Genomic DNA, 24,536 nt, shown 5'->3' on the forward strand with positions numbered 1-24,536 from the left:
CTACAAACAGGTATTTCACAACCACATGACAGAGGATAAGGCATACACTGCTGTGTCTCTGGGCTTTCCTTGAACAAGCAGTTAATAAAATTGACGAATAATCAAAATGTGCTTTGACTCTTATAGCTCGATGTTGGGGAGTAAAATCAATAAATGACTCAAATTATGTGTATATGGTCAAATTATATATGATCAACTATGTGCTGCAAGTTAGGTGGAGAGGGTGTTCATTGGACAGAGATGGGGCTCTCGTGTTTTCATGCTGGCTGTCAGTCTCCTCGTCCTTAAGATGATTTTGTTTTCGTGCCCTGGGCTTGTATGATCACCTCGCACCACGGCGGTTGCTGGCAGCGGAACTAACATCGCTTTGAACCTCCAAGGAGAGATGATATTAGAAGCAGATGTCTCGTTGTGCTTTAAGAAATGACAATCAAGTTTTTACATTCCACTAAATTTGGGGGATTTTTGGCTGTGGGATTTCTCCTGCTTGCTTTTTCTGTTTTTGATTATACAGCAAAGAAAGTGGATTCAAAGACGTGGAAATATCCTTCTACATGTCAAGCAGAACATTACTAGCAGGGGGGTGATTGGCAGGACTATGGCGCACACTGCCCTGTTTATTTACAGGCAATAAAACCCAGTATGTTCACCATTGTTAAAGTAGATCATTTATTTATTCTTTTATTGGGCCTGTCAAGTCTTTACAGGCTACATCAGCCCCTGTATTTATCAGTTTCTCTTCCATACATATTATATGTACATATGGGGCTGCACAATACTGGTATTCTTGTAGCGTGTCTTTTCCACATGAACACTGACTTCTCATGTTTGCTTCTCGCAGCTGTTTCCTCGCAACAGTCCCTGTCCATATCTGGTCTTCTCAGTGAAGGATTTCTTACCTAAGATTTGCCAACACTGCGTGTACTTCTCTCCCAGTAAGCGTTAGCCAGCTTTAAACTTTGTGGATCTCCACTGGACGGAAAGGTTTGCGTTTCCAGTCTCAATGTGGCTGTTTCAACAGAGTAATGTAACTTTGAATGGTCCACAAATAGTAACTTCACTCTACTGCTGTTTACACAATAACTAGTGGTCCTCACTCATCAATGAGTGGGCAAATTTAGACATGGGAGCCAGTCAATTCGAGTAAAATTGTAACTGACAAGGGATAAAACCAATGGATTGTGCTGGGATGCGACTCTATGGGTGTGATTGGTTGAGCTTATAGACCAGCCCTTATTCGCTTGACCAATTAATGAAAGCTAAAGGTGACCGACAGCTACTTCGGCCAATTATAACGTTGGACTTCCCGGTAGGTGGGTCTCCGTGTAGAGGGGTGGGGTGTTCGAGGTCATTCAGTCCCTCTCTGATTCACTCTATCGGCGTGTGTGTGTGTTGAGGGAACGGGTAGTTGGAGTAAGGAATCGCCGGGCGCTAGTGCATCACGAATGCTTTTTTTTGGGAAAGAAACGCCGCTGAAAAATTACACCATAGACCGAAGAAGCGACCCCCGGTGACGACTTCTGTGAAAAGAATCTTTTCAACGCAGCGACTGCGCCACACGCACAGCCAGGCAAACGCAGCCGGGCTATCAAATGTTAGCCTACTAGCATCCCTGAAAACAGACGGGATCAAGGTGTTGATAGCTAGCCTCCCAGCTAATTGCCCATCAGCTAGCATCCTCAGCGGTAGCATCATTAGCTCGTTTCTCCTCGCGCACGTCGAGACCTCGCTATCGCTCGTGGCGGTCCCTTTTAGGTCGCGGCAATCAAATCCGACACTGAGACAAAAACAGAGAGCGGTTCCTCCTCACTGGTGCTGGAGACGGCGTCTGCGTTGCATTAGTTGACACCATCACACCCAACCCCATCACCTCTGCCCCTCTTCCTCCACCCGAAACACTGGAAATCCACAAGCGGCCGGGTAGCGGCGAGGGGCCGGCGAAGCTGGGGGTGGTAACGCTACCGGACTCGCAGGGAGTCACAGCGGCTACAGACAAGCACAGCCGTGGGGATCTACCGACAAGTATGGACGGGCTGGCCGTGGAAGTTCGCGGCTCGAACGGGGCCTTCTACAAGGTAACCAGGTTACAAACGTAGTTTCTAGCTGTCCCAGTTAAAGTTTTGTTTCCTTCTCAAAACGTTAGGTTTCGCTCTTCTGAGCTCAGCCCTCGCTAACTGGTACTCTGCTAATGCTAGCGTGGGTCCACTCCTGACGAACAGGGATGGTTTTGCGTTCAATTAGGGCTGGCCATTGTGGTGTAGGCAGCTAGCCGTAGCTAGCAGTTAGGCTAGGCACACTTGACATCACCATGCATGGCCTATGTGTGTTCATTTTCTTTTATCACATGTCAGCGTGAAAACGCGCTGTAAACAGTTTTGAAGCGACACACGGCAGGTTCGCTAACGAAACCCTGGATGGAAACATTTAAAAAGGGCAGCGAGCTGCTGATCAGACAGCTGTTGTGCAGCTCCTACGTGCAAGTGTGATGTGATGCTACATCAAAGCTCACATTCTTCATAATTGCTTTGTAGCCCAGCCCAGGTTTCAGCTACAGCGCTGTACGGCGTGTCTCATGTTTATTGCCCTGACTGACGCTTTTGGTTTCAATTCTGCCTGATTTTAAACAGAAAGATCACTTTCACATGCAGACACATGACTTCAGGTCTTTGTTGTTGCTGTGTCACAGCTTGTTTACGACGTAACATTAAGATGGCAGCCAAACTATACTATCAAGTATGTTTTGTTTTTTGTTTTTTCTCAGATGTCTTAAGTGGTCAGACTCACAGGTTTGGGTCTGTGAGAGAGATTGTAAGGTTTAAGGGCCAGCTTCAGACTGAGGAGACACTAAACCGTTTTGGGGGATAGGGAAATAAACCCTACTAACCCTCACCCCCTCTGTCTAGTTTTAGAGAACATCTTTGATTCAGCTTTTCAGATAGCCCATTTCTTTGCCTGTGTCTTCAGTCTTTTTTTTCCTCAACCTTTCAGCTGGCCGGTCGAGCACATGGTGGGTTAGTGATGACCCTATATTTACCCTCCTCATGCTGCCTCACCTGTTGTTCTGTTTTACGGGGTGACAGTTTGGCTCTGGCGTCAAACACTTTCCACGAAACTCTGCTGTGTCCATTATTTCACAGCTCTTTCAGCCGATGTCATTGACACATAGCTGCGATTCTCTTTAGTGTATATTTTTGCCCTTGATGGAGGTGAGTGGGGTGAAAGCTTTGCTACTTTCCTCCTTTCCTGTCGTGATTGGCACATGGATATAAAAGGATTTTATTCAATTCCACCACCATTCACCCCGTTACCACTTTGTTTTCTGTTGAGCTATGAATGGGCATCGTGTTTATTAAAGTGTCAGGAAAGTGGCACTCTATATGGTTTCTTTTGCAGCAGAAAACACAATGGGAAAACTGAGAAGACTAATTTTTAAAAATTGTGACATTCCCTTTTTTCTCTACGTCACTGAAGCTTGTGCATTAAACTGCCTACTTTTCATCTATTTATATTTTATTATAAGCCCAGTCTGATCAGTGGCTGGTTATATTGAAAAATCTGTGAGAGGAATATTGCAGACCTGGCATCTTTTCTCTAAATGGTCTTAGTGACCACGTGTGTGCTGGCCTAAGGCTGAAGTGTGGACACGGGCAACTGTAGTACAAACCTAGCAGAGCCTTGTGTAAGGGGCAGTTAACCTGACAGAGCATGCACACAGCTGTCTCACCACATGTGATCTGTGGAAACTGAAGGGTGATTACTTTGTAACTCTGATCGGTTGGCATTGCTGACTTCTGTGATAAAGGCCAATCGGCTCTGAAGCTGGAACCCTGCGGTGACGTATAGTATAGAGGGATGGATGGTGTGAATGCTAACCAGGACCTTCTCAAAACTGAGGCAGTGGTGGTTAGCATTAATATCTGAGAGTAGACTGCAAAAAAATAAAAATGGTGTGACATCTATGCAATCAAAACCAAAGTGGCTTTAGAAAACTTTTAATGTGGTATCATGTTTCTGTCTTCCTGTATCATGATTCCCGTGTTGAGCTTATGTGTTCTCAGCATTTCCGTACCCAGGGCGCACACCCACACTTTGTTAAATTATTTAATAATTAATGCTATACATACTTTGTGACAGTAAATAATGGAGTACAAATCAGTTGCATCTCCAGTAATTGTCTTATCTTGCGGCTAGACCACAGCTGTGTCGTCTTGGATTGAAGGTAGAGACGGTTTTCCTAATTTCTGCTCTGCAGCCTTGATGAGCTACAGTGTAGCAGGTACTGGTGAAAGATGGCCCTCCAACACCAGAACCAGAACTATGTCACCGTTTGCTGCAGTCTAAGTCAGCAGGGTTGGATTTTGTCCTGTAGCCGGATGACATCAAACTGCTGCAACAGTGACCTGTCCATCTAGCTGTAGGGAAAGTTGAAACAGAAAGGATCGAAGGCAAACTTTGAAATAAAAATGAATCTTGAAGTTTATACTTAAATTAGGTTTTTTTTTTTATAGTTATTTTTGTTTTTAATTCATAATCAATGAGAAACAAAATACTGAGGTATATATTTATACCTCAGTATTTTGGAGCATCAGGATCTCCCTCGTGTCTAAACATTTATTTTATCCAGGTTCAGGTCAACATTAGCATCTTTCCAGCAGGTGAATCCCCACCCCCTACAGTACAAACCATCAAGAATACTTGTACAACCCCTCTGTCCCATATATGGTCGTGTCACACCGAGAGACGTGACACACCCACACCACAAATGGGGAGTAGGTTGCTTAAAATTTATGGCATGCTGAGACAGATCTGTGGACAGCCATGATGAACGAGTAGTAGGTTCAAGTGATCTCTCGTAATGGGCAGGCAAATGATTGTCCCCTATAGGCTGGCCCGGATGCCTGTACACGCACTCATTTGAACAGTCCTGTGTAAAATTGTTGTCTTTAAATCTCACACACAAACACACAGTGAAGAGGGCTCGCTTCTGGATTTTAATTCTGTTGTTGTTTGCGCGCGTGCGTGCGTGCGTGCGTGTGTGTGTGTGTGTGAGAGAGAAGGAGTGAGCGTGTGTGTGAGAGATTTCCCGGCTGTCTGTGCTGTCAGGAGGAGTCAGTGTTCCTCGTCACTTTATCCAACACAGAATTCACAGCCAGAGAATTGTGTCAGCGATGTGATGTCTTGGCTTCTAAAAAAGCCCAAGATGCGCTTTTTTTTTTTTTCCCTTTTGTATTTCCAGTCACAGTATCAGTCTAACATTGCTCACAGCCGCCTGTGTTGTTTACATGTACACAAAAAAAAAAATCAAACGCTCACAGCCCCACCCATCTGTCTTTCTGTTGTGGATTCATGGGAATAAAAATTCTCTCTTTTGTCTTTTAGGGTTATATCAAAGATGTCCACGAAGACTCGCTCACAATTGTGTTTGAAAACAAGTAAGTATGCTCTTCCTGTGCACCTCTCCTGTTTAGCCTTAGCTGCAGTATGCCTGGTTTAGGATGTTGCAAGGCATCAAAAATTGTCTTATTCAGCACCTGTGTTTGGCATGCAGCTGTCCATACATGTCTCTAACAGTTTTTTCACCTCCTGCTCTAACCCCCACCTCTCGCACCACCACCCTGGTGGCATGCTTTCCTATATTCCAAGCCCCACCTACTGTCCCCTTCTACCACCCCTCCACCACCCAACTCGTCCCTCTTTATCTACTTGGCTCAGCGTGTAGATCAGGGAGCTCCTAAAAATAGTGACCCATGGTATGTGCTTCGGGAGGGGTGGCAACAGGGTGGCCTGTGTCATTTTTGGGATCCATCCTTCCTTCTCCTTTTACTTTCCCTGAGCACACGTAGGTGTTGGAGCAGCTGGTTGTATAAGATGGTGAATGAACTGTACACGTTTTTGGTCTATAGTGAAAGATGAGACCCATTTGGGGTCACCACAATTTGGTTGTGAAAGAAAATCAATGAGAAGCCCGGAATAATTTCTTTTTTTTTTTTTTAATAAATGTCATTTTCTGTTGTTTGTCATTAGAATATAAATGTTAAAAAAAGATGACTCATTTTGAAGGGTCCCTACTCATCCTTATTCTAAAAGGCATTGAATTCATCAATCTAAAAATAAATCTTTAATAGAAGCAAAAAGGTCTTACGTAAATCCATCAAAGGTCTTAAAAAGAATTAAGACTTGGTTAGTGGAAAATATTTTTTGTTCTGATGTTGACTGATTTAAATTTGCACTGAAAATCGTGACTTGGTTGCTTAAGGCAGATGCACTTTGCTGTCTGCTATCTACCAACAGAATGAATGGGGACGCAAAACTGATGAAAATATCAAACTATTCAACCAAGTGTTTCAAGTTTAAGTTTACTACACATTTGAACCCCAAGGCAATCAGAAGTACTTCATATAGAATGTAACAGTCTATGAGCTAAGTTGAGAAGCATGAGACGGTGTAAGGGCACTTATAATTAAATTTATGGTTTAAATTTAACCAATAAAACAATTAGAAAAGGAGTAAAGGTAAAGCACAGTTTAAGAAGTTGGTTATTAATTTTTTTAATAGTGGTAAATAGGGCTGGGCCATATTATACCGTTCACGGTAATACCGGTATAATGTTAGGCAACAATAGGAAAATGAAATATCGCGATAGAATATGAGTAAAACGCGCATGCGCAGTGCCTTTGTTTTCATACGCACATGGCCGATTGTTGAGTGAAACAGATGAACCAGAATTGGTTTGTAAAAATGGTGCAACTTCAGTGATGTGGAACTGGTTTGGTGTTTGTCCGTCAGATACACGACAAAGCACATTTTTTTGCAGAACATGCAAGCGGCCGTCGTTATTGTCGTATTTGTCGGACTAAGATGCTCTTAAATCTGGGAGTAATCTGGGTCCTAAACTCCGTATGCTTCAGGTCAAACGAACACTGCAGCATCACTGAGCGTTAAAAACTGTCTAAATTCTTTCATCTTTAATAAAACGATCAGCATTGCTGCTTTACCAGGTGTAACTATGAAGTTTAACTTCCAGGCATCCATGAAAACAAAATTTATTACATTTAACAGAGTTAGAAGTTAGCAGGAAGCTAGCGGAAGTTAGCTCGCTAGTTACCTAAGCATGATATAGCATGTTCTGACTGAGAGATTTCTGAAAAAAATCAAACGTACAGCTCTGCTATCACTTCCAACATAAATGAAGACAGAAACTAAACAGCAGTGACGTTTGTAGGGTTACTGAAGTTGGGCTAGCTGGTATATAATGATGTGCTACGTATCGCTAGCGACACAGCTATGTTAGCATAACATAAACAGGGAAGCTGGAGGACGAACACTAACACTTTTCCACTTATAAAAGTTAACGTTAAAGTTCCTGATAGTTAGAGACAAATGCAATCGCATGGCAGGATGCTGTAAACGGACCAAACTTCAGTCAGGAGAACAACTGAGATAATCCATCCACAATACGAGGTTAGTCATTAATATACTGCAACAACATGGGAATAGAGCAGCTGCCAGAGAATTCAACATTAATGAATCAATGGTACAGAAGTGGAGGAAGCAAGAAGAATGAGTTTAATAAAGTTTGATTTATCTGACTGCTTTGTTTCGCTTAATGTGCCTTATAATCCCGTGCACCTTATGGTCCGAAAAATACGTACTGCACACTGCAGTTTAATGTTGCAAAGCACCTCTTTTTAACTTCAGTGGATATTATACATGGTTATGCTCAGGATATGTCAGCCCATTTCTACTGGAAATGCCTTTTGGTTAAACTTTCAGCAAGGAATTTGCATTTGCACTGTTACATTTTTATAAAGCTTTAATGTACATAAAAACCAGCTTCTTTTTAAGTGAAAATAAATGGAAGGTTGTCTTTTTGCGCTAGTAATGTTGTGGAGTTGTATTTTGTCTCGCATCAATTATATCGTCAGTTATATCGTTATCGCAAATTTTCAAATGTATATCGTGATAAATATTTTTGGCCATATCGCCCTGCTCTAGTGGTAAACAAAGTGCCTCAGGCTTAATTTGAAAGGTCTGAGTTGCAGCAGTTTGCAGTTTCTGGGAGTTCATTGATAATTTGTTCGGCATAAAAACTAAACATTGCATCTCCATGTTTCATTTTGACTGAGCATAAATGAAACTGGCCCTCGATGACCTGCAGAGTCTGTATGGTTCATAATGTAGCAACTGAAATGTTCCTTACATGTGAATTATACGTCTGCGTCAGATCTACGTCGTAACCTGTACCATTAACCCTCCACCACAACTTAAGGATGGGAAGTAGTCTTAAGTCAAGCATTAGCCGTCAACCCATCAAGGCTTTATAAACCAGCGGCTTTCAGATAACTTCTTTGTTTTGGCATCTTGGGAGCCAAGGTAGCGAAATTCTGTGCAGGTTACCAGTTCGAGATGTTCCAAGCCAACGAGTGAACCACACAAGTTAAATACCCTATGCCTCTAACTCAAAGAAAGTGAGGTTATTTTTAATTGAATTTAGAATAACTGAAATCCTTACAAAAATCTGGACTCTAACCTTTCTTAATCTGAAAGGATTCTGCTTTAATAGAGTGGCGTTCACAGCTGCAAGCCTTTCAATGGACTGGACTGAATGAATATTTGTTTCTCTGTTTATCACACATAAAGGCAAAATCAATTGTGCAGTTGATAAAGATGAAATAGACTATTATTTTTTTAAAAACTTTATTTAACCAGGAAGTGAAGTGCTTGATAAGCCTCTTGCCAGAGTTCCTGATCTGACACGTGCAACATTAACTCTGTTTTTATTTCCAATGGTGTGAAAAAAGGGATCTCCCGGCGAGAACCTGCGTAAGCAAGGACACGTGCACAGTTATTCTATCAGTGTATGGAAGCATCAGCATTTTGTACAGTAACCAACCACTCTGTTAGATGCATCTCTTCAGCTCCTCATTAACAGATATCTAATTGGTCAATTACATGGCAGCAAGTAAATTTATGTAGGCATTTAGACTTTGTCAGGTAGCCTGGTGAAGTTCGAGCGTTTGAATGGGAGATCAAAGGTGATTTAAGTGATTTTTAACATGGTTTGTGCTGGATGGGCTGTTCTGAGCGTTTCACAAACTGCTCATCTACTGGTATATTCCTCACAGCCATGTCTAGGCTTTACAGAGACTGGTCAGAAAAAGTAAATATTCAGTGACCCAATGCAAGAGGTTTTTTTTTTTTTTTTTTTTTTTTGTGTGCGGCCTTTTTCAGCCTTACTGCACAACGCAGTGAAGAGTGACAGGAAAGCGGAGGGAGGGAGGGAGGGGGAGGAGAAGAAGAAAGGGGAAGACATGTGGCAAAGGGCCACGGGTCAGACTCAAATCCGGCCGTTCGCCCTGCTCGTCCTGGTGCAAGAGGCCTTTGGGTGAAAATGCTTTGTTGAAATCGGAAGACAATGGCCAGAGTGTTACACAACAATAGAATGGCAACAGTAACTAGTAATAACTGCTTGTTCAAGCAAGGTATGCAGAATAGCATAACCTGATGAACCTTGAAGCACACAGGCTACAGCAGCAGAAGACCACACCAGGTGCAACTCCTGCCAGCTAAGAACAGGAAACTGAGGCTGCAGTTAGCACAGGCTGACCAATGGCAGATTAGAGAAAATTGGAAAATCACTGCGGAGGAGTCCAAGACTGAGGAGTCTTGGATTTGGTAGGGCATAAACAAAAGGATGGATCCCATCCTGCCTTGTGTCAGGGAGTCTAACCCAATATTAGCAAGGTGTATCAAAGAGAGTGGCTGGTGAGTGTGGTTTGGTTGGTTTGTTGTAGCTCAAGTATAGTACAGCTGGATTTTGTGCTTATGTTGTTCTATTACACAAACACGAACAACAAGTCTTGATACTCTTTGTCCTGGGGTGACTGTAGAGGATAAAAATTTAAACATCAGGATATTTGTATGCCTTTGGTTTGTTTTGTTATCGATGTTAAAGCATCGTTGCTACTTTCTATAATAAAAGCTCCACCCACACCACATAATAAAGCTCCACCCACAAAAACCAAAACAAAACACAAAGGAGGATGGAAGCTCAAAAGAAAAGTCCTATAAGAACTTAGTTGAGAGATCAAACTGAATGAGCTGCTATATACTGTATATTAATCTCAAGCTTTAGGTTTTGCAAGTCTTTCACTTTTCTGCTTCTGAGTCATTTTCAAATTCTTGTTGAGTGTAAAATGACAACTTTTCCACTTACTGACCAGCCACGGTCCCTGGGCTTCCTCATTAAACCTAATGAACCTTTAAAACTGTTATTGTTATTATGTCTGTAAATGTGCTACACAGCAGCGAGTGGGTAATACGTACCCATACCATTACAATCCGAGTGTGACGTGACTTAGAAGAGCTTCAGCCAACAGCGTTTCATTTACCTGTGATTGTCGGTAGGTTGACAAGTGTTTTGTCTCCTCCACAGCTGGCAGCCAGAGAGACAGTTGCCCTTCAGTGACGTGCGGTTGCCTCCTCCAGCCGACTATCACAAGGAAATTGGTGAAGGAGAGGAGGTGGAGGTGAGGCCTGGCTCTTTGCATATGTCTGACTCAGCTCATACACATAAATTTTCCGACATTATGTCTCAAGGCCTTGTTTTTCACTCCGACAGTCAGATAATTATTCGCCGATACTTTTCACCTGTCGTTTCAAAAATCCTGGAAAATTCGGAAGTCTTTGATAGGTGCACATTTTAGATCACATATACTTTTTTCCACATTATTAATTGGAAGTATTTACAGTTTATGTTATGTGATGTATATTATCACATAGTCTGCTATACACCCAGTGATTTCAGACATGACCCGAGTTCCTGAGGCTCATTTAAAAAGCCTGAAGTTTGAATCATGGATCTTGATATAATGATTAAATACGTTACAGGTCACATCTAAAACACATTGTATATAAAATGTGTGCATATGTGTTTCTATTGCTGTGGGTGATGTTGTATTCAGACCCAATAAACGTGTTTTTGACCGTTTCTCTAACAGCCAATGAAAGAAGCAGTTCCTTCCAAAGTTAATCCGCTAGCTGGAATCATTTAACAGTAACAAACAGGAAGTTGTATAAAAAGCATCAAATACTGTGTGGCAGAGTTTATTGGACTGTTGAATATGTGCTTATCCATCAAGTAACTGTTTAAATGTGTTGTGTTCAGGCTTTTATAAACATGGTTTGGTCTGCACTCTTTTACGAAGGACTTAAAAAGCATTTCTAAAACGATAGCATAGATCCAGCCCACACGCTTTTTACAGAGTGACATAGTTAAATTTGAATTTTTGTCACTAATGTGAGTTTAACAATCCTGACTGAGATCTGAGGACCCCGCAGATCATTTAAGTGTTGCATTCGATTGTTTTGAGATGTCTCCATAACTGAAACACGTCCCAGTCGTGGAGACCTCTCATCTGCATCTATTTAGCATTAAGAGTTTTGTTTTTGTTTTCATGGAAATGCAAGTTTAAGGACACGTGGCTCTAGATAAAAAGTACCAGAAATGTCTCGTTGCAACGGTTTTTTAAGGTGTGCCAAAAATCTTTTAAAGTTGGGACTATGGGAGTTATAGATGTGGAATCCACATAATATTAGTGGGAGCTGTTCATACAAGTGTTTTGTTAAGTTTTTACTAACCACTAAACTAATACCTGAGGTGTCTTGGGTTAAATTAGTCCCATTCAAAGTCAAACAGCTTCATTCTCTCTTTTCAAGGTGATGCTTTTTATTTATTTATTTTATTTTTTTTTTTTTTTTTTTTTTTTTTTTAAAGTGGATGAGCATGTTTCTGTCTTTTGTCTGTGGTTCAGCTTTTATTCGCTGTCTCTCCAGGTTTACTCCAGGGCCAACGAACAGGAGCCATGCGGCTGGTGGCTGGCGCGGGTCAGAATGATGAAGGGAGAAGTAAGTGTTTGCTGAGAGTAAATCTTTGAACAAGTGAGATAAGTGGGTAAACACACAAACTGAAATTATATTTCCTGCTCTTATATAATAAAGCAAGAGTGACTAGTATGCATAACATCCTCTACCTTTGCGTTTCAAGCCCTGTTTGAACGTCTGCCCATCATTAGACAACACTTCAGTACATTTTAATACACAGTTGTTCTTTTAATCCAGCCTAATCTTTGTTTTGTGGATATGTTGAAAACTCAATAGTTACTTCCTGTTTCTAAGTTCCTGAGGCTTTCACTGAGCTGTTCAGCTGAAAGGAACTATCATAATTGAGAAGACGATATCACGCAGCGGTGATAGAATCCACCTAGGTCAGCTTCCTCTCTGTTTATTAATCAGTAAGCAGTCGTCTTTCACTTTGCCTCTGGCTGTACTGCCAGTAAGTCTTTATGGAGCTCTGAGTACTGCAGTATGCTGTGTGTAAAATAAATATAGGCCAGTAGTAAGAAGTGCTGCTGGGTAATGGGCCCAAAGAGTTTGTCCTAATCGACTCTGACATTGTACATTCAAATTACCTGTCCCGTTCACTCTGTGTGTCTTCTGCACCCTGACCTATTGTGTCAAAGTGGATTTGCACGGGACCAGTCCTTTTAAAAATTTTCAGATAATTACAAGGAGCTCTGACTCTCAGGCACCAGCTGCAGGTTGAATAGTGGGTCAGTGGGATATGGAAAGGACAACTATGCAGGGCTAATGTGCCAAGGGAGCTGCTGCTGCTGCTGTAGTGCTGTTATTTGGAGCAGTCTGATAAGAGCCTGCAGGAATGTCTAGCATTGACTGATGGCTTTAATTCAGTCCTTTGAGCGTGGAGTGTGCAGTGTTGGTCTTGCTGCTGCACTCTTTCTGCACTACTTGTCGTGTTTTTCTGTATCTTTACTCTCATGCATCTTCTTTCACTTGATTTTATGTATATGAAATAGAAGAAAGTAGCAACAGAGTGTAGTTTTATTAGCAGCAAGACGCAGAGACATCTTTGACTCCATCGGAGCTTTATGTTTTTGTCTACTTTATTAAAAATCTGTATCTCCCGTGTTGTTTTCAGTTCTATGTGATCGAATATGCGGCGTGCGACGCCACGTACAACGAGATAGTCACGTCAGAGCGCATCAGGCCTCTAAACCCCAACAGCCCTGCCTCTCGAAACACCTTCCACAAGATCCCCATCCCCGTCCCAGAAGACCTGAGGGACATGTGAGTCCTGCATATAAACAACCCCTCACTCATGCCTCTACACATCCAAGCACTTTGCTCCCTTAGAGTTCTCATATGTTGTCAGCAATCATGCGTGTAATGATGATTCGGTGCTGCCAAACGAATAACGAGATCGACCCTGCTCTGGATTGTTTTATCGACAGCTGTGCAAACGACAACATTCACAAAGACTTCAGGAAAGCAATCGGAGCCAACTGCATCTTCTACAGTGCCCAAACACATGAGCTCATCGTGCTGGTTAGTACTCTGAACACACACTTCAGCAGACGCCTCCTGATCAAGTTAATGGCCTTGTTTTATGTCATCACGTGAAGGAATGATGCAAAGCAGCAGCAAAAAATCTCACTCGCAACTGTGAACATCAGGGAAGGCAGACAGACGAAGAGATGTGAATCCAGATAATGCTGCTAACATTATATGCACAAAAGTACTGTACCGTATACACACACTGCTACTTTGTGACTGAGTGTGTAGACATTCATTCACAAATGTTTGTAAAGGCTATAGGACTGTATACTTCTGCTAATGCTTCTGTATTTAAGAAATATAAGCGATCACCTGAAAGTAAACAGTTTTAAGTCGAGCTCACTACATGACTAACTTTTAAAAACATCTTAAAATCCCAACTCCTGGATGTTTGGGCCCAGCATAGGGATATTTGAATCATGGAATAATTCAACTACAACTGTGTCATAGTGATGGCAAAGAGTTTACATTTCAGCTCCAGAAAGAGCATTTTAGCAGTGCTTTGGATTGTGGTCAATAAAGAGAAGTGTGAATCGTAAATTGCGAAGACCTTAAGTCTTATAAATTTGCTAGAGCTGAATAGCTTTACCAGAAAAAAGTCTGGCCACACAGCAGCCATTCTGCAATGCTTTATTTGGGCAGTTATTTTAAAGCATTATCTCAATTAAAAAAACATCTATGGACCTGCTAGAGAACTCTGATAAAAGCCACTTAAAAATGTGAAGCCTTTGGCCCAAAATAAACTTTTAAAAACCTTTTTTTAATTTCCCTCTCCTTAAAGTTTGACTTCTACCACCATCTTTTACCGCTGTAGAATTAACCCAAATTTCAGTTCAGGGCTCTCTAATAAGGGGTTCATGCACTACACATCCCGGATGACTGTCTGTTGTGGTTTAGGAGCATGTTTTTCAAAGCTTTTCTTGCTCTGAGCATTGAATGTCTGTTCTGTCTGGATCGTCTTTACGAGTCGGTTATGGCTTTTGTTGTATTAGTTTACCTGATTCTGAACCTTTGTTGCCTCGTGTGTCTTATGTTGTGTCTTCAGTCCACAAATGAAACCACAGTAAAGCGTGCAGCTCTTCTGAGCGACATGCATTTCCGGAGCATCCGTACCAAGCTTATGCTAATGTCCCGCAATGAAGAAGCCACCAAACATTTGGAGGTAATACATTCTGTCAACTACATGTGTCTCCCTGATCATTTAAATCCTAGCCATGCATCTTGGCAAGCAACCTTGCGTTTCCCTTCTCCTAGACAAGTAAGCAGTTAGCATCGGCGTACCAAGAGGAGGTGAGGGTCAGGGAGGACCTGATGGGCCTCGCCATCGGCTCCCACGGTGCCAACATCCAGCAAGCGAGGAAGGTGCCTGGTGTTACAGCGATCGAGCTGGAGGAGGAAAGCTGCACGTTCAGGATCTATGGAGAGGTACGCTGGTTAAGGAGGCTTTCTGCTGCTGTTTGTGGAGAAGCAAGCAGGAGAAAACAAATGATCCTTTTTTACATACAGCACTGACAGTTCACTGTTAGTGAATGTAGGTGGGCAAATATCATCTGAAGCACTGAAACCATAACATTTGTTTGGTTCTCTTTTACTATTTTAAAACTTTAATCCTGATTGGATCAATGGAATAACAATTCAGTTGATCCATTCAGGCTGTTGCCAGTGTGAGATAGCAATTATAGGCTACATGAGGTGATTTATTGGATGTAGGGATGTCTTAAAACATAAGATTATGAGTGATGGATTGAGAATATTGACTCTTTTTGCCAGTGCGTAGAAATGCAGAGAAACTAAACTGCCTGCTTGTCAAAGTCTGTGTTCAGATTTGGACTTTGGTCTTAAACTCAATTAGTGTTTACCCTACCGTTGCCAGTCACCCCCGCCTGCCCCAGAAGCCACTGGAGATAATAATTTAAAAACATGCATAATAATGAAACAGATTTTAATTACTTTATCTAATTAATGTGAGAGTTTCATTAAGCACTAACTTTTTAGATTGTATATTTGGTCACTAGACTTGTGCATGTGGCTGTTATTGAATGAGAGAGGGCAGCACAGCAGGCAGTAGTTAATGAGAACTCGCTAGCTTACAACGAACGGATAAATGCAGAAGTACTGCAAACATCCGAGTCTGAGCAAAGCTGTTAGAGTCCTGGCTAGAGCAGCACTGCTTCCACAGTGTGTCCGTCTTCCCCCCCGACATTCAACCGGTCACAGTAGAATGCTGCCCCTCTCTGAGCCTGGTTCTGTAGGAGGGTTCTTCCTGTTAAAAGGGAGTTTTTCCTTCCCACTGTTGCCAAGTGGTTGTTGAAAAGGAGTCATTTGATTTGTGGGATTTTTCTCTGTATTACTGTAGGGTAGAGACACCTGTTGATGGGATTTAGTGCTGTATAAATAAAATTGAAACTTCATAAGGGCCACGGTTCTTTTTTAGTGCAGAATAATGCACTGAAACGGAATAAATTTTTTTTGCTGTGCATACTTTCATTTTGGTTCTTATGTGCCGTACACTGCATTGTTTGTGTTGTTACAGACCCCAGAGGCAGTGAAGCAGGCCAGAGAGTATCTCGAGTTCAAGGAAGACTACTTTCAGGTACCCAGGAACCTTGTAGGTGAGTGAACAACATAACATTCCTGAGAGTTCATTTTGCTGCTGACATTCTGCTTCATCACCACACCATATTCCTGATTGGAACATTCTTTCACCCTTTCCGCTTTCCCCGTTGCGCAGGCAAAGTCATCGGCAAAAACGGCAAAGTCATCCAGGAGATTGTGGACAAGTCGGGCGTGGTCCGTGTCAGGATCGAGGGAGACAACGACAAAAAGCTTCCCCGCGAGGAGGTAGGCAGGCAGGGGGCTGGCAGGGACGACACTGCCAGCAGCAAAGAGGTGAATGGACCGATCGGCTGCTCTCCCAGACCCTCCTATAACTTCCCCAACCCTCCCCCCTCCACCATCCATCTTCCCTCGTCTCTCCAATCAGAAAAGCTACTTAACTGCAGCAGCGTGCAAGCGTCCCATGTGCTGTCTGCTTTGACTCTGTTCGTTCTGCTGTGCTTTGTATCTTGTTTTGTCACAGAGTTTGCTTTGCTTTCCACACACAGCCCACTGCACAGCATATATGTTATACTGGGCTGGTTAGCCAACTGTGGTCTGATGGGTTGGTATGCTCCTGTTGAGTGTGCAATTTAAGTATATAGTTGCTCTTCAGTTGCTCATTGTTTAAACTGATGATTATCTGTTTCCTTTCTTTAAGGGGAAAAAAAAAGACCTTCAGCTTTTAATTCCTCCTCCTCTCTGCTGTTGTTTCAGGGCATGGTTCCCTTTGTGTTTGTGGGAACCAAGGAGAACATCAGCAACGCTCAGGCTCTGTTGGAGTACCACGTGTCCTATCTCCAGGTTTGTCAGTCTTCCATTTTTACCAGTAGATGGCACCACTGCTTTTTGTTTTTTGTCTTTTTTTTGTGACAGAAAAAGATAAAAGCAGTGTATTTTCTGTCTCTGCCACCTCGACTTTATTTGAATACATGTGTTCATCCCACAACAATTATTTCTTCTTCTTTGGGAACGTGGCGTAGGTGTGTATCGGTCACCTGTCTCTCGACTTTCCAGCTCCACATGAGGAAAGCTGCTGAGAGCTCCTTATTTTGCCCTTACCTCATGTGCTTTTATAAATAGCTCCTCTCTACGGGATGGGGTGGAGAGTATGCCTGAGTATAGATTACCAGCTATCTGGACCCTCAGTGTTCAAAAATAACATCAGACCCCCTCCTGTCGCCCCTCCCTTCCTTCACACTTCCCTTGAGGTTCAGCTGTCATTGGTGGAGACAGCTGTCACACCGTGAACTGAGACCCTTCTCCCCACTAAATCCTCCTCTAGATCACCCACTTCTAAACTGCCATTAGTCACCACTGCCCACTCATCTACTATTTTAAAAAAAAAGCTTTTAATTTATTGAAGGTGTCATCAAATTTGATAAACTGATACCTTTAAGTTTATCCCTGCTGTCAAGTTGTTTTATTAGAGGGCTGTGGGAGAGGTTATCGGTTTATTGGCTGTTGCTTATGTGGTATCCTCTCCAGCAAGATGATACAGAGATCCAACCAACTGGACAATCTCTGCAGAACCACTCAGCATCTGTGACTTGAACTGACTGAGAACATGTGAGCAAGCAGACTGTGGAGCTCTTTGTTATCCTTTAGAGATTTAGTAAGTGGGGGGGGGGGTGCATTTCTAAAAGTGTAAAGGCAGCAGTTTGCTTAAAAAAAAAGACTGTAATTGATGGCAGGCATGCCTGTGTCTGTGTGACAGATACAGCTGCTTGTTCAACCCTCGACTATGAATTAATGTTTATCGCAGTCAGCCGGTCCATCTGTTAAAAATCACTAGGTGAACACAAGTGGGTGTTCTGTGAGAATGCTCAGGTTGAACTTTACCAATTGCTGCCACCTAGTGGTGAGCGGTAGGCTTATTAAGAGAACCAAAGCAAAGCAAGGCCCACAACATATGGGAGCTCTAGGCCCAGCAGAATAATCTTGTGTGAGTGGACTCTTGAGTCCTTTCTGTTCGGAACAGGCTCTTAAATGCGATTTGTCCCCGACCTGTAGGAGGTGGAGCAGCTGCGCCTTGAGCGCCTGCAGATTGACGAGCAGCTCCGTCAGATCGGGGTTGGGTACCGCGCGCCTACCGGCCGAACCGGGGGCCCTGGTGTTGATCGAGAGAAAGGCTACCTGACAGATGAAAGCACCAATTCACTCCACACTCGAACCTACGGGGGCCGCGGCAGAGGGCGAAGGGCCTCCAACAGTCAGTACTCCGGATATGGTGAGAGTTCAAATTTGACTTTAACGTGCGGTTGTAATAATACAATACAGTAATAGTACAACATAAGATTCAGTCATGAAATAAATTAAAAAAAATTTTTTATTTGATTGTCTACCTAATGCAGGCACAAACTCTGAGCTGTCCAATGCCTCTGAGCCAGAGGACCTCACCGAGCGAGACCAGAGGCCCCGTGGAATAGGCAACGATGAGAGGGGATCCCGACGGGGTGGTAGGGGCCGAGGATCCAACTCAGGACGAGGTCGCGGAGGGCCAGGATCCAAGCCTTCGAACTCAATCAGCTCAGGTAACCCTCTTTGTACCTAATGACACATATGGCATCCCTTTTCTCCCAAAAGATCATAACAAAGAATGGGAGAAACAATTTTCTTCTCTTTACAGCTGTCTGAAGCCTGAGCTTGCCCGAGCTTGCAGCTTACTTGAGCTGACTTCTTTATTTATGACTGCTAAGTTTAACATGAACATCCACCTTAGTAACAGTCTATATAAGAACTTTAAGATTAAGAAACCAAATGTATTTTTGGTGCAAGCAGCTACTGAAGATTTTCCGAGAAGCAGCGGGCAAGCAGTTTTTTGTAATTGAGCCTGAAAGGTGTGGTCCTCTTAATGAAGTGAAGAGAAAAACCTGAAAAACCTCTAAGCTTCATCCTTCAGTCAGAAAAGGTTTACTGCAGGTCGTTATGTTAAAACTGCACTCATTAAATGGAAGAAACGATACACAAGCGTTAAACTATTGTTTTGTCACCTGAACAGTACTGAAGGACCCAGACAGTAATCCATACTCCCTGCTGGAGGGTGAAGGAGAGCTGGCTGACGCAGACATCAGTGAAGGCATGGGAGACCGCCGCAGACGATCCCGCCGCCGCCGGAACGACCAGGAGCCCAGTGTCATGGACGCAGCTGCAGAATCGGACAGCCAGGCCGGCCCGAGTGAGAACGGACTAGGTGAGAGTTGCGGTGGTGCGTTCTCCTTGTTGAAACTTGTTGCCGTGCGTTCGTGGTTAGTCGAGCAGAAATCCGAAACTTTTGGAGGGAGATGATCTACATTTTCTAATTTGACTGTTAGATGAAGAAGCCCGGCCTCAGCGCCGCAACCGAAGCCGCCGCCGCCGTAACCGTGGCAACCGCCCAGAGGGAGGTTCAACCAGCCGTGACAGACAGCCAGAAAGTGGTGAGTTGCTGTCCTTTTACTAGTTTAGCTATTTTACTTTCCATTTTCAGAATGAACACACCCCCAGCTGCTGTTCTAGCTAACAGACTTCAATGTTTCCAGTGACTGTTGCTGACTACATATCCCGCGCCGAGTCCCAGAGCAGACAGAACCTGCCCCAGAAGGAAAACCACGCTGCCCCTGAGCCCAAGGTACAAGCTGACATATGCACAGACACTACCCCCCCCCACCCCCGATGTTTCGGTTATATATCGGCTACATTTTGCAGTTCATTTTGTCATTTGCGTTCATTCTAAGTGAATGAGGTGATTGATTCACCAGGGGACAGTTCCTCTCACAGAGCAGGCTGAACTTAGCCAGGCTATCTTTGCTTTTGCTGACATGACAGAAACTAAAACGCCCCTCAGAGATAATCTCTCACAGCATTGGTTATCACCTTTCTTTCTTAACGCTACGTTCACCAAGGCAGCAGAGCAGAACAAGGGCTACTGCAGTTTTAGCTTGTTCATGAGATGAAGCACTCAGGGTGAGGGCAGCTATTATGTACTCAAAAAAGCATAGTTACACCATGTTCCCCTCCTGCTTGCAGAAAAATGATCTAATTCTGTGGTAAACAAGGCAGTGATCTCAGCTTTAGCTCAGTGACAATTCTCACTTTGGTCTACGTTTTGCACCCGCAGGAGAACGGCACCACCGCCAAGAAGGAAGAGCGAACGCCCTCGAAGCGTTCCCCCAGCAAAGGATTGACCTCGGCCAGCGAGACCCTGACCTTGGTCAACGGGGTCTCATAAAGAGACGAGCGAACCCTTGCGAACCCAAGTCTAGAGCAAGACTCCATGGCAAACTCTGTCCCTGCTTGCATTAACTTAAACCTTAAACAGATGAGTGAAAAAGTACCTGACAAAATACCTGAGTTCATACTACGAGAGTGAAAAAGTACAAAAAAACGACAAACGCATCTACTTAAAACCACACGTTAACGGTGTATGCTATCCTATCTATCAGTACTTAGTGCTTATTTAAAAGAAAAAAAAGAGGAAAAAAACAACTAGCTTGCCAAAAAAGAGCTGGTGGATATGACTTGATTTTTAAAAATACTGAAACACGAGAAACAGGACGAGACGTTTTTTTTTTTGTTGATGTTTGTTTTTTGTTTTGAACTGTTTGTCTTTATTTCTGTTAATGTTAATTTTGTTCATTGTTTATCACTGGTTTCGACTCGGCGGTCGCTCTCTCAACCAAAACAGACGCATCTCTTTATAACGGTGTTTAAAGTGCACACAGGAGAGATGTAAAGCTGTATGAGCAGACAGTCCGGCTCATGTGACGCCATGTTCGCACACTGAACCTGGGAGTGAAGACGGATTGGAATACAGATAGACATTGTGCCTTGAATTTGAAAAACAAATATATATATATAAACACATAAAAAAAAACAAAAAAAACTTGAGGTTTTTTTTTTTCCATTAAGTTTGTTTTTGAGGGGAAGAAAACGAGTTCTTCTTCCAGGTTTTTTTTTTTTTTTTTTCTGTTTTTGGTTTGAAGGAGAGAACAGATCTGTGAGGGAGTGATGAGGAAAAACAAAAACAAAAAAAAGAGGATGCAGAAACAGATGGCGTGGGTGGCCGATGTGAGGAAAATTCAATCTGGTGCCAAACGCGAAATTCAAGGCGCTTGTTCTCATTCCGCGTAGAACGGACGGCGTTAGGGGAGGTAAGTGTGGGGGAATGGAAGAGGAGCGGGGTCGGCGCGTGTGTCTGTCTGTGTGTGAACAGTTGAGACATTTGGCAACAACAAAAATTTTAAACTGAGAGCGGATGACGTTGGGAAAACCTAACGTAGCCCCGAGGGGTGTTGTCACGGCATGTGTCTCTTCCTCCTCTCGCCTGTTTCAGGTCCTTGGAATTGTTCCAGGGCCGGCACCCCGGTGCAGCCCCGCAAACAGGATGGGCTGAGACCAGACCGACCGCACACTTGAACTGTTAAGATTTCGACTTAGAGAGAACTACACCGTGCCTCTTTCTGTGTCAGAGGGGCGGCGGCGCTAGCTTCCAGCCACACTTAGTGTCTTGATTAAAACCACTGCAGTGCACAGCTCCAGACGCACACGAAGGGGGGGGGAGCGCGACCACCTTTTCTGGGACGGGTGCTGCTAGTGACGTGGGAAGGGGTGGGGAGAGCCTGGAGACTGCAGACTGTGGGAACGGGACAGCTTAAAATGACATGAGAGCCACACGACACACAGGCCCACATTTACAGGTACACACACACCAGGTCGGCGTGGTCGCCCGCGTAGTGCAAAAGTAGAGGACCCAAAAACTCTGAGCGAGCGAGGTTGTCCGTCTTTTGTACCTGGTGGTTTGGGGTAATTTTTTATTTGTTTTCTTTGTTTTCGGCATACGGAGTAAGAGACGGACTCGAAAACCTCAGCGGCTCTCTGCTCATGTTGTTACTGTTGTCTTGGTTGTCGCTCTCAAGTTCTTTTTGTTGCTCTTTCCACATCGTAGAAAATATGAAATAAAAAACTGAAGTGAAATCAACCTCTTCTGTGGAGATGAACTTTGATTTCTCTTGTCTTGTGAGTTTGCAGTCTATTTTTCTAACTTGCATGGCCATTCGAGTAGTAGGTGGTGCCTGTCCTGTGCATGAGGAAAAAAGGGGTGTTGTTAATCTGACTTACAAAGCCATTGTTTCATTCACTAGAATTGCTGCTAATGTACACACTGAATGTCCAACTAACGTAGAAACTCTACCATGAAGAGAGGAAAAAGAACTATTTGTGACTGATTTTTCTGTTTTTTTTCTCTCTCCCCCTCCAATACTTATATATCTGCCCAGACCCCCAACCCCCCACACACACTCTGTTGGCGGGTACGAGTCAGGAAGGGACCGGTTCCTTTTACTTACAAGTTTTCAGAGTTTCAAAAGTGTTAAATTGTGAAATTACAAAGGGCGACATTGTGCATGACAAGCAAGCATCCACATGACCAAAGGTTTTGAGAGACAGACGAATGGGAGTGTGGTTGACTCAAGATGACCCAGATGCTGCTGTTTTACATTTCTGCTCACCTGTATGTTGTGTTTTTAGAGGATGATCGAACACTTGAGTATTTGTACCTTGGTTCAGTTGCATGTGTGCGAGTGGAGGATGAAGCCTTGCGTGGTATGTTTGTGTTTACCTTTATACCTCATTGTGTGAGTACTGTATTCCCTAATGTATCTGTATCCCTCGCGTCCTGTTGAAAGACTGCTGCGTGTGTGTGTGCGTGCGCGCACGTGCGTCTGCGTGGATGCTGGTTGTACAGTCGACTCCTCACTCTGTCAGATTTTGTCTCTGGTTTTCTCACTCATGTTCTGATGGCAATAAAGGACTTTTCATTGTTTGGTATACATTTTTTTTTTCTTTTTAACATATACGAAACAAACCACATTAGATTAGGATGTTATGTTGATGCGAGTGTACTTCAGTGTAATAATTAGGGGACGATCACAATGGTGTCTTCTGAGTTGTAAAAAGAAAAATTATGGATGATATAACTGTTCCTACTGCAGTGTTAAATTTGTCCCAGGCTATTTTAAGCAAGCCTATTTTGAATTTAAAGAAGCATCGTCTGTTATTTCCAGTATTTGGTTGGCCATTATCTCACACCACCCCTCCTACCCTCTTTTTCATTTAAAAAAACAAATCTTTTAGGAGTAAATAAGCATAGTGAGGTTTAATTAGATGTGAGGAAAATCTTTCAAAGAACCATTTTTGCACCTGAAAGAACAGATTTTTAAAGGGATTTAAGACCTTTGTTCAACTCTACCAACCGTTCATGGCAGATAGTCAACCCTCTCTGAGCCTGGTCTTCTCCTGGAGGCATCTTCCTGTTAAAAAGGTTTTGTTTGTTTTTTGTTTTTTTTTCTCCCCACTGTCACCAAGTGCTTGCTCGTAGTGGGTGGTCTGCTGTAATCTTAAGTTTTTTATTTTACAATATAAAGCATGTTAAGGTGACTTATTGTGATATGGAATAATTAAAGTAAAATACTTTAAATGTCTAATACAGATATGAGACCCCACCCTCTATCTGATCAAATGTCTCTTTAAAACGTGTACTTTTACACAGTAGTGATTCAGCGGGGTATTTACAGCAACATAGTTTCTATTTGCTCGTTGAGCCCCTACAAATGGTGAGTCATCACCTCTTTAGTGACCGGGTCAGCCCATCTTAAGGATGAGTGCAGATCGCTATAAATGAAAACGTAGCTGATCAAATTTCAAAGCAAAAAGAGACAAATGTGTGATTAAAAGTGCTTGAAATAAACCAAGAGGAGAGAAATGTACTATAATACAAGCATATGGCTGCTTTCTTTGATAGACAGCAGCTTCTGCATTAAAACTGATAGAAGTCAGAAGCTTTTAGAGACGGGGTGGTGGAGAAACATCCTTTCATGGTTGTGTTTGCAGAGTTTGACTTTACGTACATACATAAATCTGATGGTGGATACAAAAAGGATTTTTTTGGGGGAAAATGAAAGACTTTATTCAGCAGGTAAGGATATTAGTATATTATACCCAGAGTTTCGCCAAATTAGTGTCCAGTATAATCCAGGATTTGAGACTGGACATTGGCTCTTTTGTAACATTCTGTTGGGGGACATTATAATGTGTAGATGTTAAAGAGTGATAAATATAAATGCACCACAAACATTAGTATGAGTAAATGATAACAATGTAGGCTACATAAGTAAAGGTAAAACAAAAGGAAATTCATGCAGTACTCACACACTGGGAAAAATATATTGATATATATGGCCAGTAGTATAACATCCTTTTATTTACCATCAGCCTATTTCTTCAAGGCAACTGGTGCTACTGTGCATGACATCTTACATAAAAAGGTTTTATGGCTTGAGACACACACATTCACAACAGCTTGCCCTCAGCAGGTTTCCTCCTTGTTAGATAAAGAAGTGATTTTATCAAAACTGGCGTGTCACCTGATTAGTTACCCTAAGTAATGATGAGTCAACTCCTTTGCGTTTTTCTGTCTGTGTCTCCCTCTACTGGAAGTTTACTGTTATGTCACATTTGCAGACTAACTGCTAAATAAATGTCTTAAGTTG

The 24,536-nt window shown here is 42.8% G+C and overlaps 1 protein-coding gene across 2 annotated transcripts; it reads left to right on the top strand.

The window, feature by feature from the left end:
* Positions 1 to 1,343: 1,343 nt before the first annotated feature.
* On the top strand, positions 1,344 to 22,815 carry fxr2 (fragile X mental retardation, autosomal homolog 2). Of its 2 annotated transcripts, none has more exons than XM_005931618.3 (17): positions 1,344 to 2,075; positions 5,380 to 5,432; positions 10,436 to 10,529; positions 11,836 to 11,907; positions 12,998 to 13,146; positions 13,311 to 13,404; positions 14,459 to 14,575; positions 14,668 to 14,838; positions 15,947 to 16,025; positions 16,145 to 16,302; positions 16,726 to 16,812; positions 18,022 to 18,238; positions 18,363 to 18,542; positions 19,010 to 19,201; positions 19,323 to 19,427; positions 19,530 to 19,618; positions 20,108 to 22,815. In XM_005931618.3, exons 1-17 carry the CDS (start codon positions 2,025 to 2,027, stop codon positions 20,216 to 20,218), a joined length of 2,019 nt encoding a protein of 672 aa, XP_005931680.1. In that variant the 5' UTR covers positions 1,344 to 2,024; the 3' UTR covers positions 20,219 to 22,815. The 2 variants fall into 2 exon arrangements, with proteins under 2 accessions (XP_005931680.1, XP_014192054.1); XM_014336568.2 differs by having other exon boundaries at positions 16,145 to 16,254.
* The last annotated feature ends 1,721 nt before the right edge of the window (positions 22,816 to 24,536 follow it).

Source organism: Haplochromis burtoni, unplaced genomic scaffold, assembly GCF_018398535.1.
Source record: "Haplochromis burtoni strain Fernald_Lab_line unplaced genomic scaffold, NCSU_Asbu1 Contig_143, whole genome shotgun sequence".
Taxonomy (NCBI): Eukaryota; Metazoa; Chordata; class Actinopteri; order Cichliformes; family Cichlidae; genus Haplochromis; species Haplochromis burtoni.

Coding starts and splice junctions, on each gene's coding strand:
- fxr2 (XM_005931618.3), top strand. CDS start 2,025: ATGGACGGGCTGGCCGTGGAAGTTCGCGGCTCGAACGGGGCCTTCTAC. Junction 11,908..12,997: donor TCAGAATGATGAAGGGAGAA/GTAAGTGTTTGC, acceptor TGTTGTTTTCAG/TTCTATGTGATCGAATATGC. Junction 16,303..16,725: donor ACACTGCCAGCAGCAAAGAG/GTGAATGGACCG, acceptor CTGTTGTTTCAG/GGCATGGTTCCCTTTGTGTT.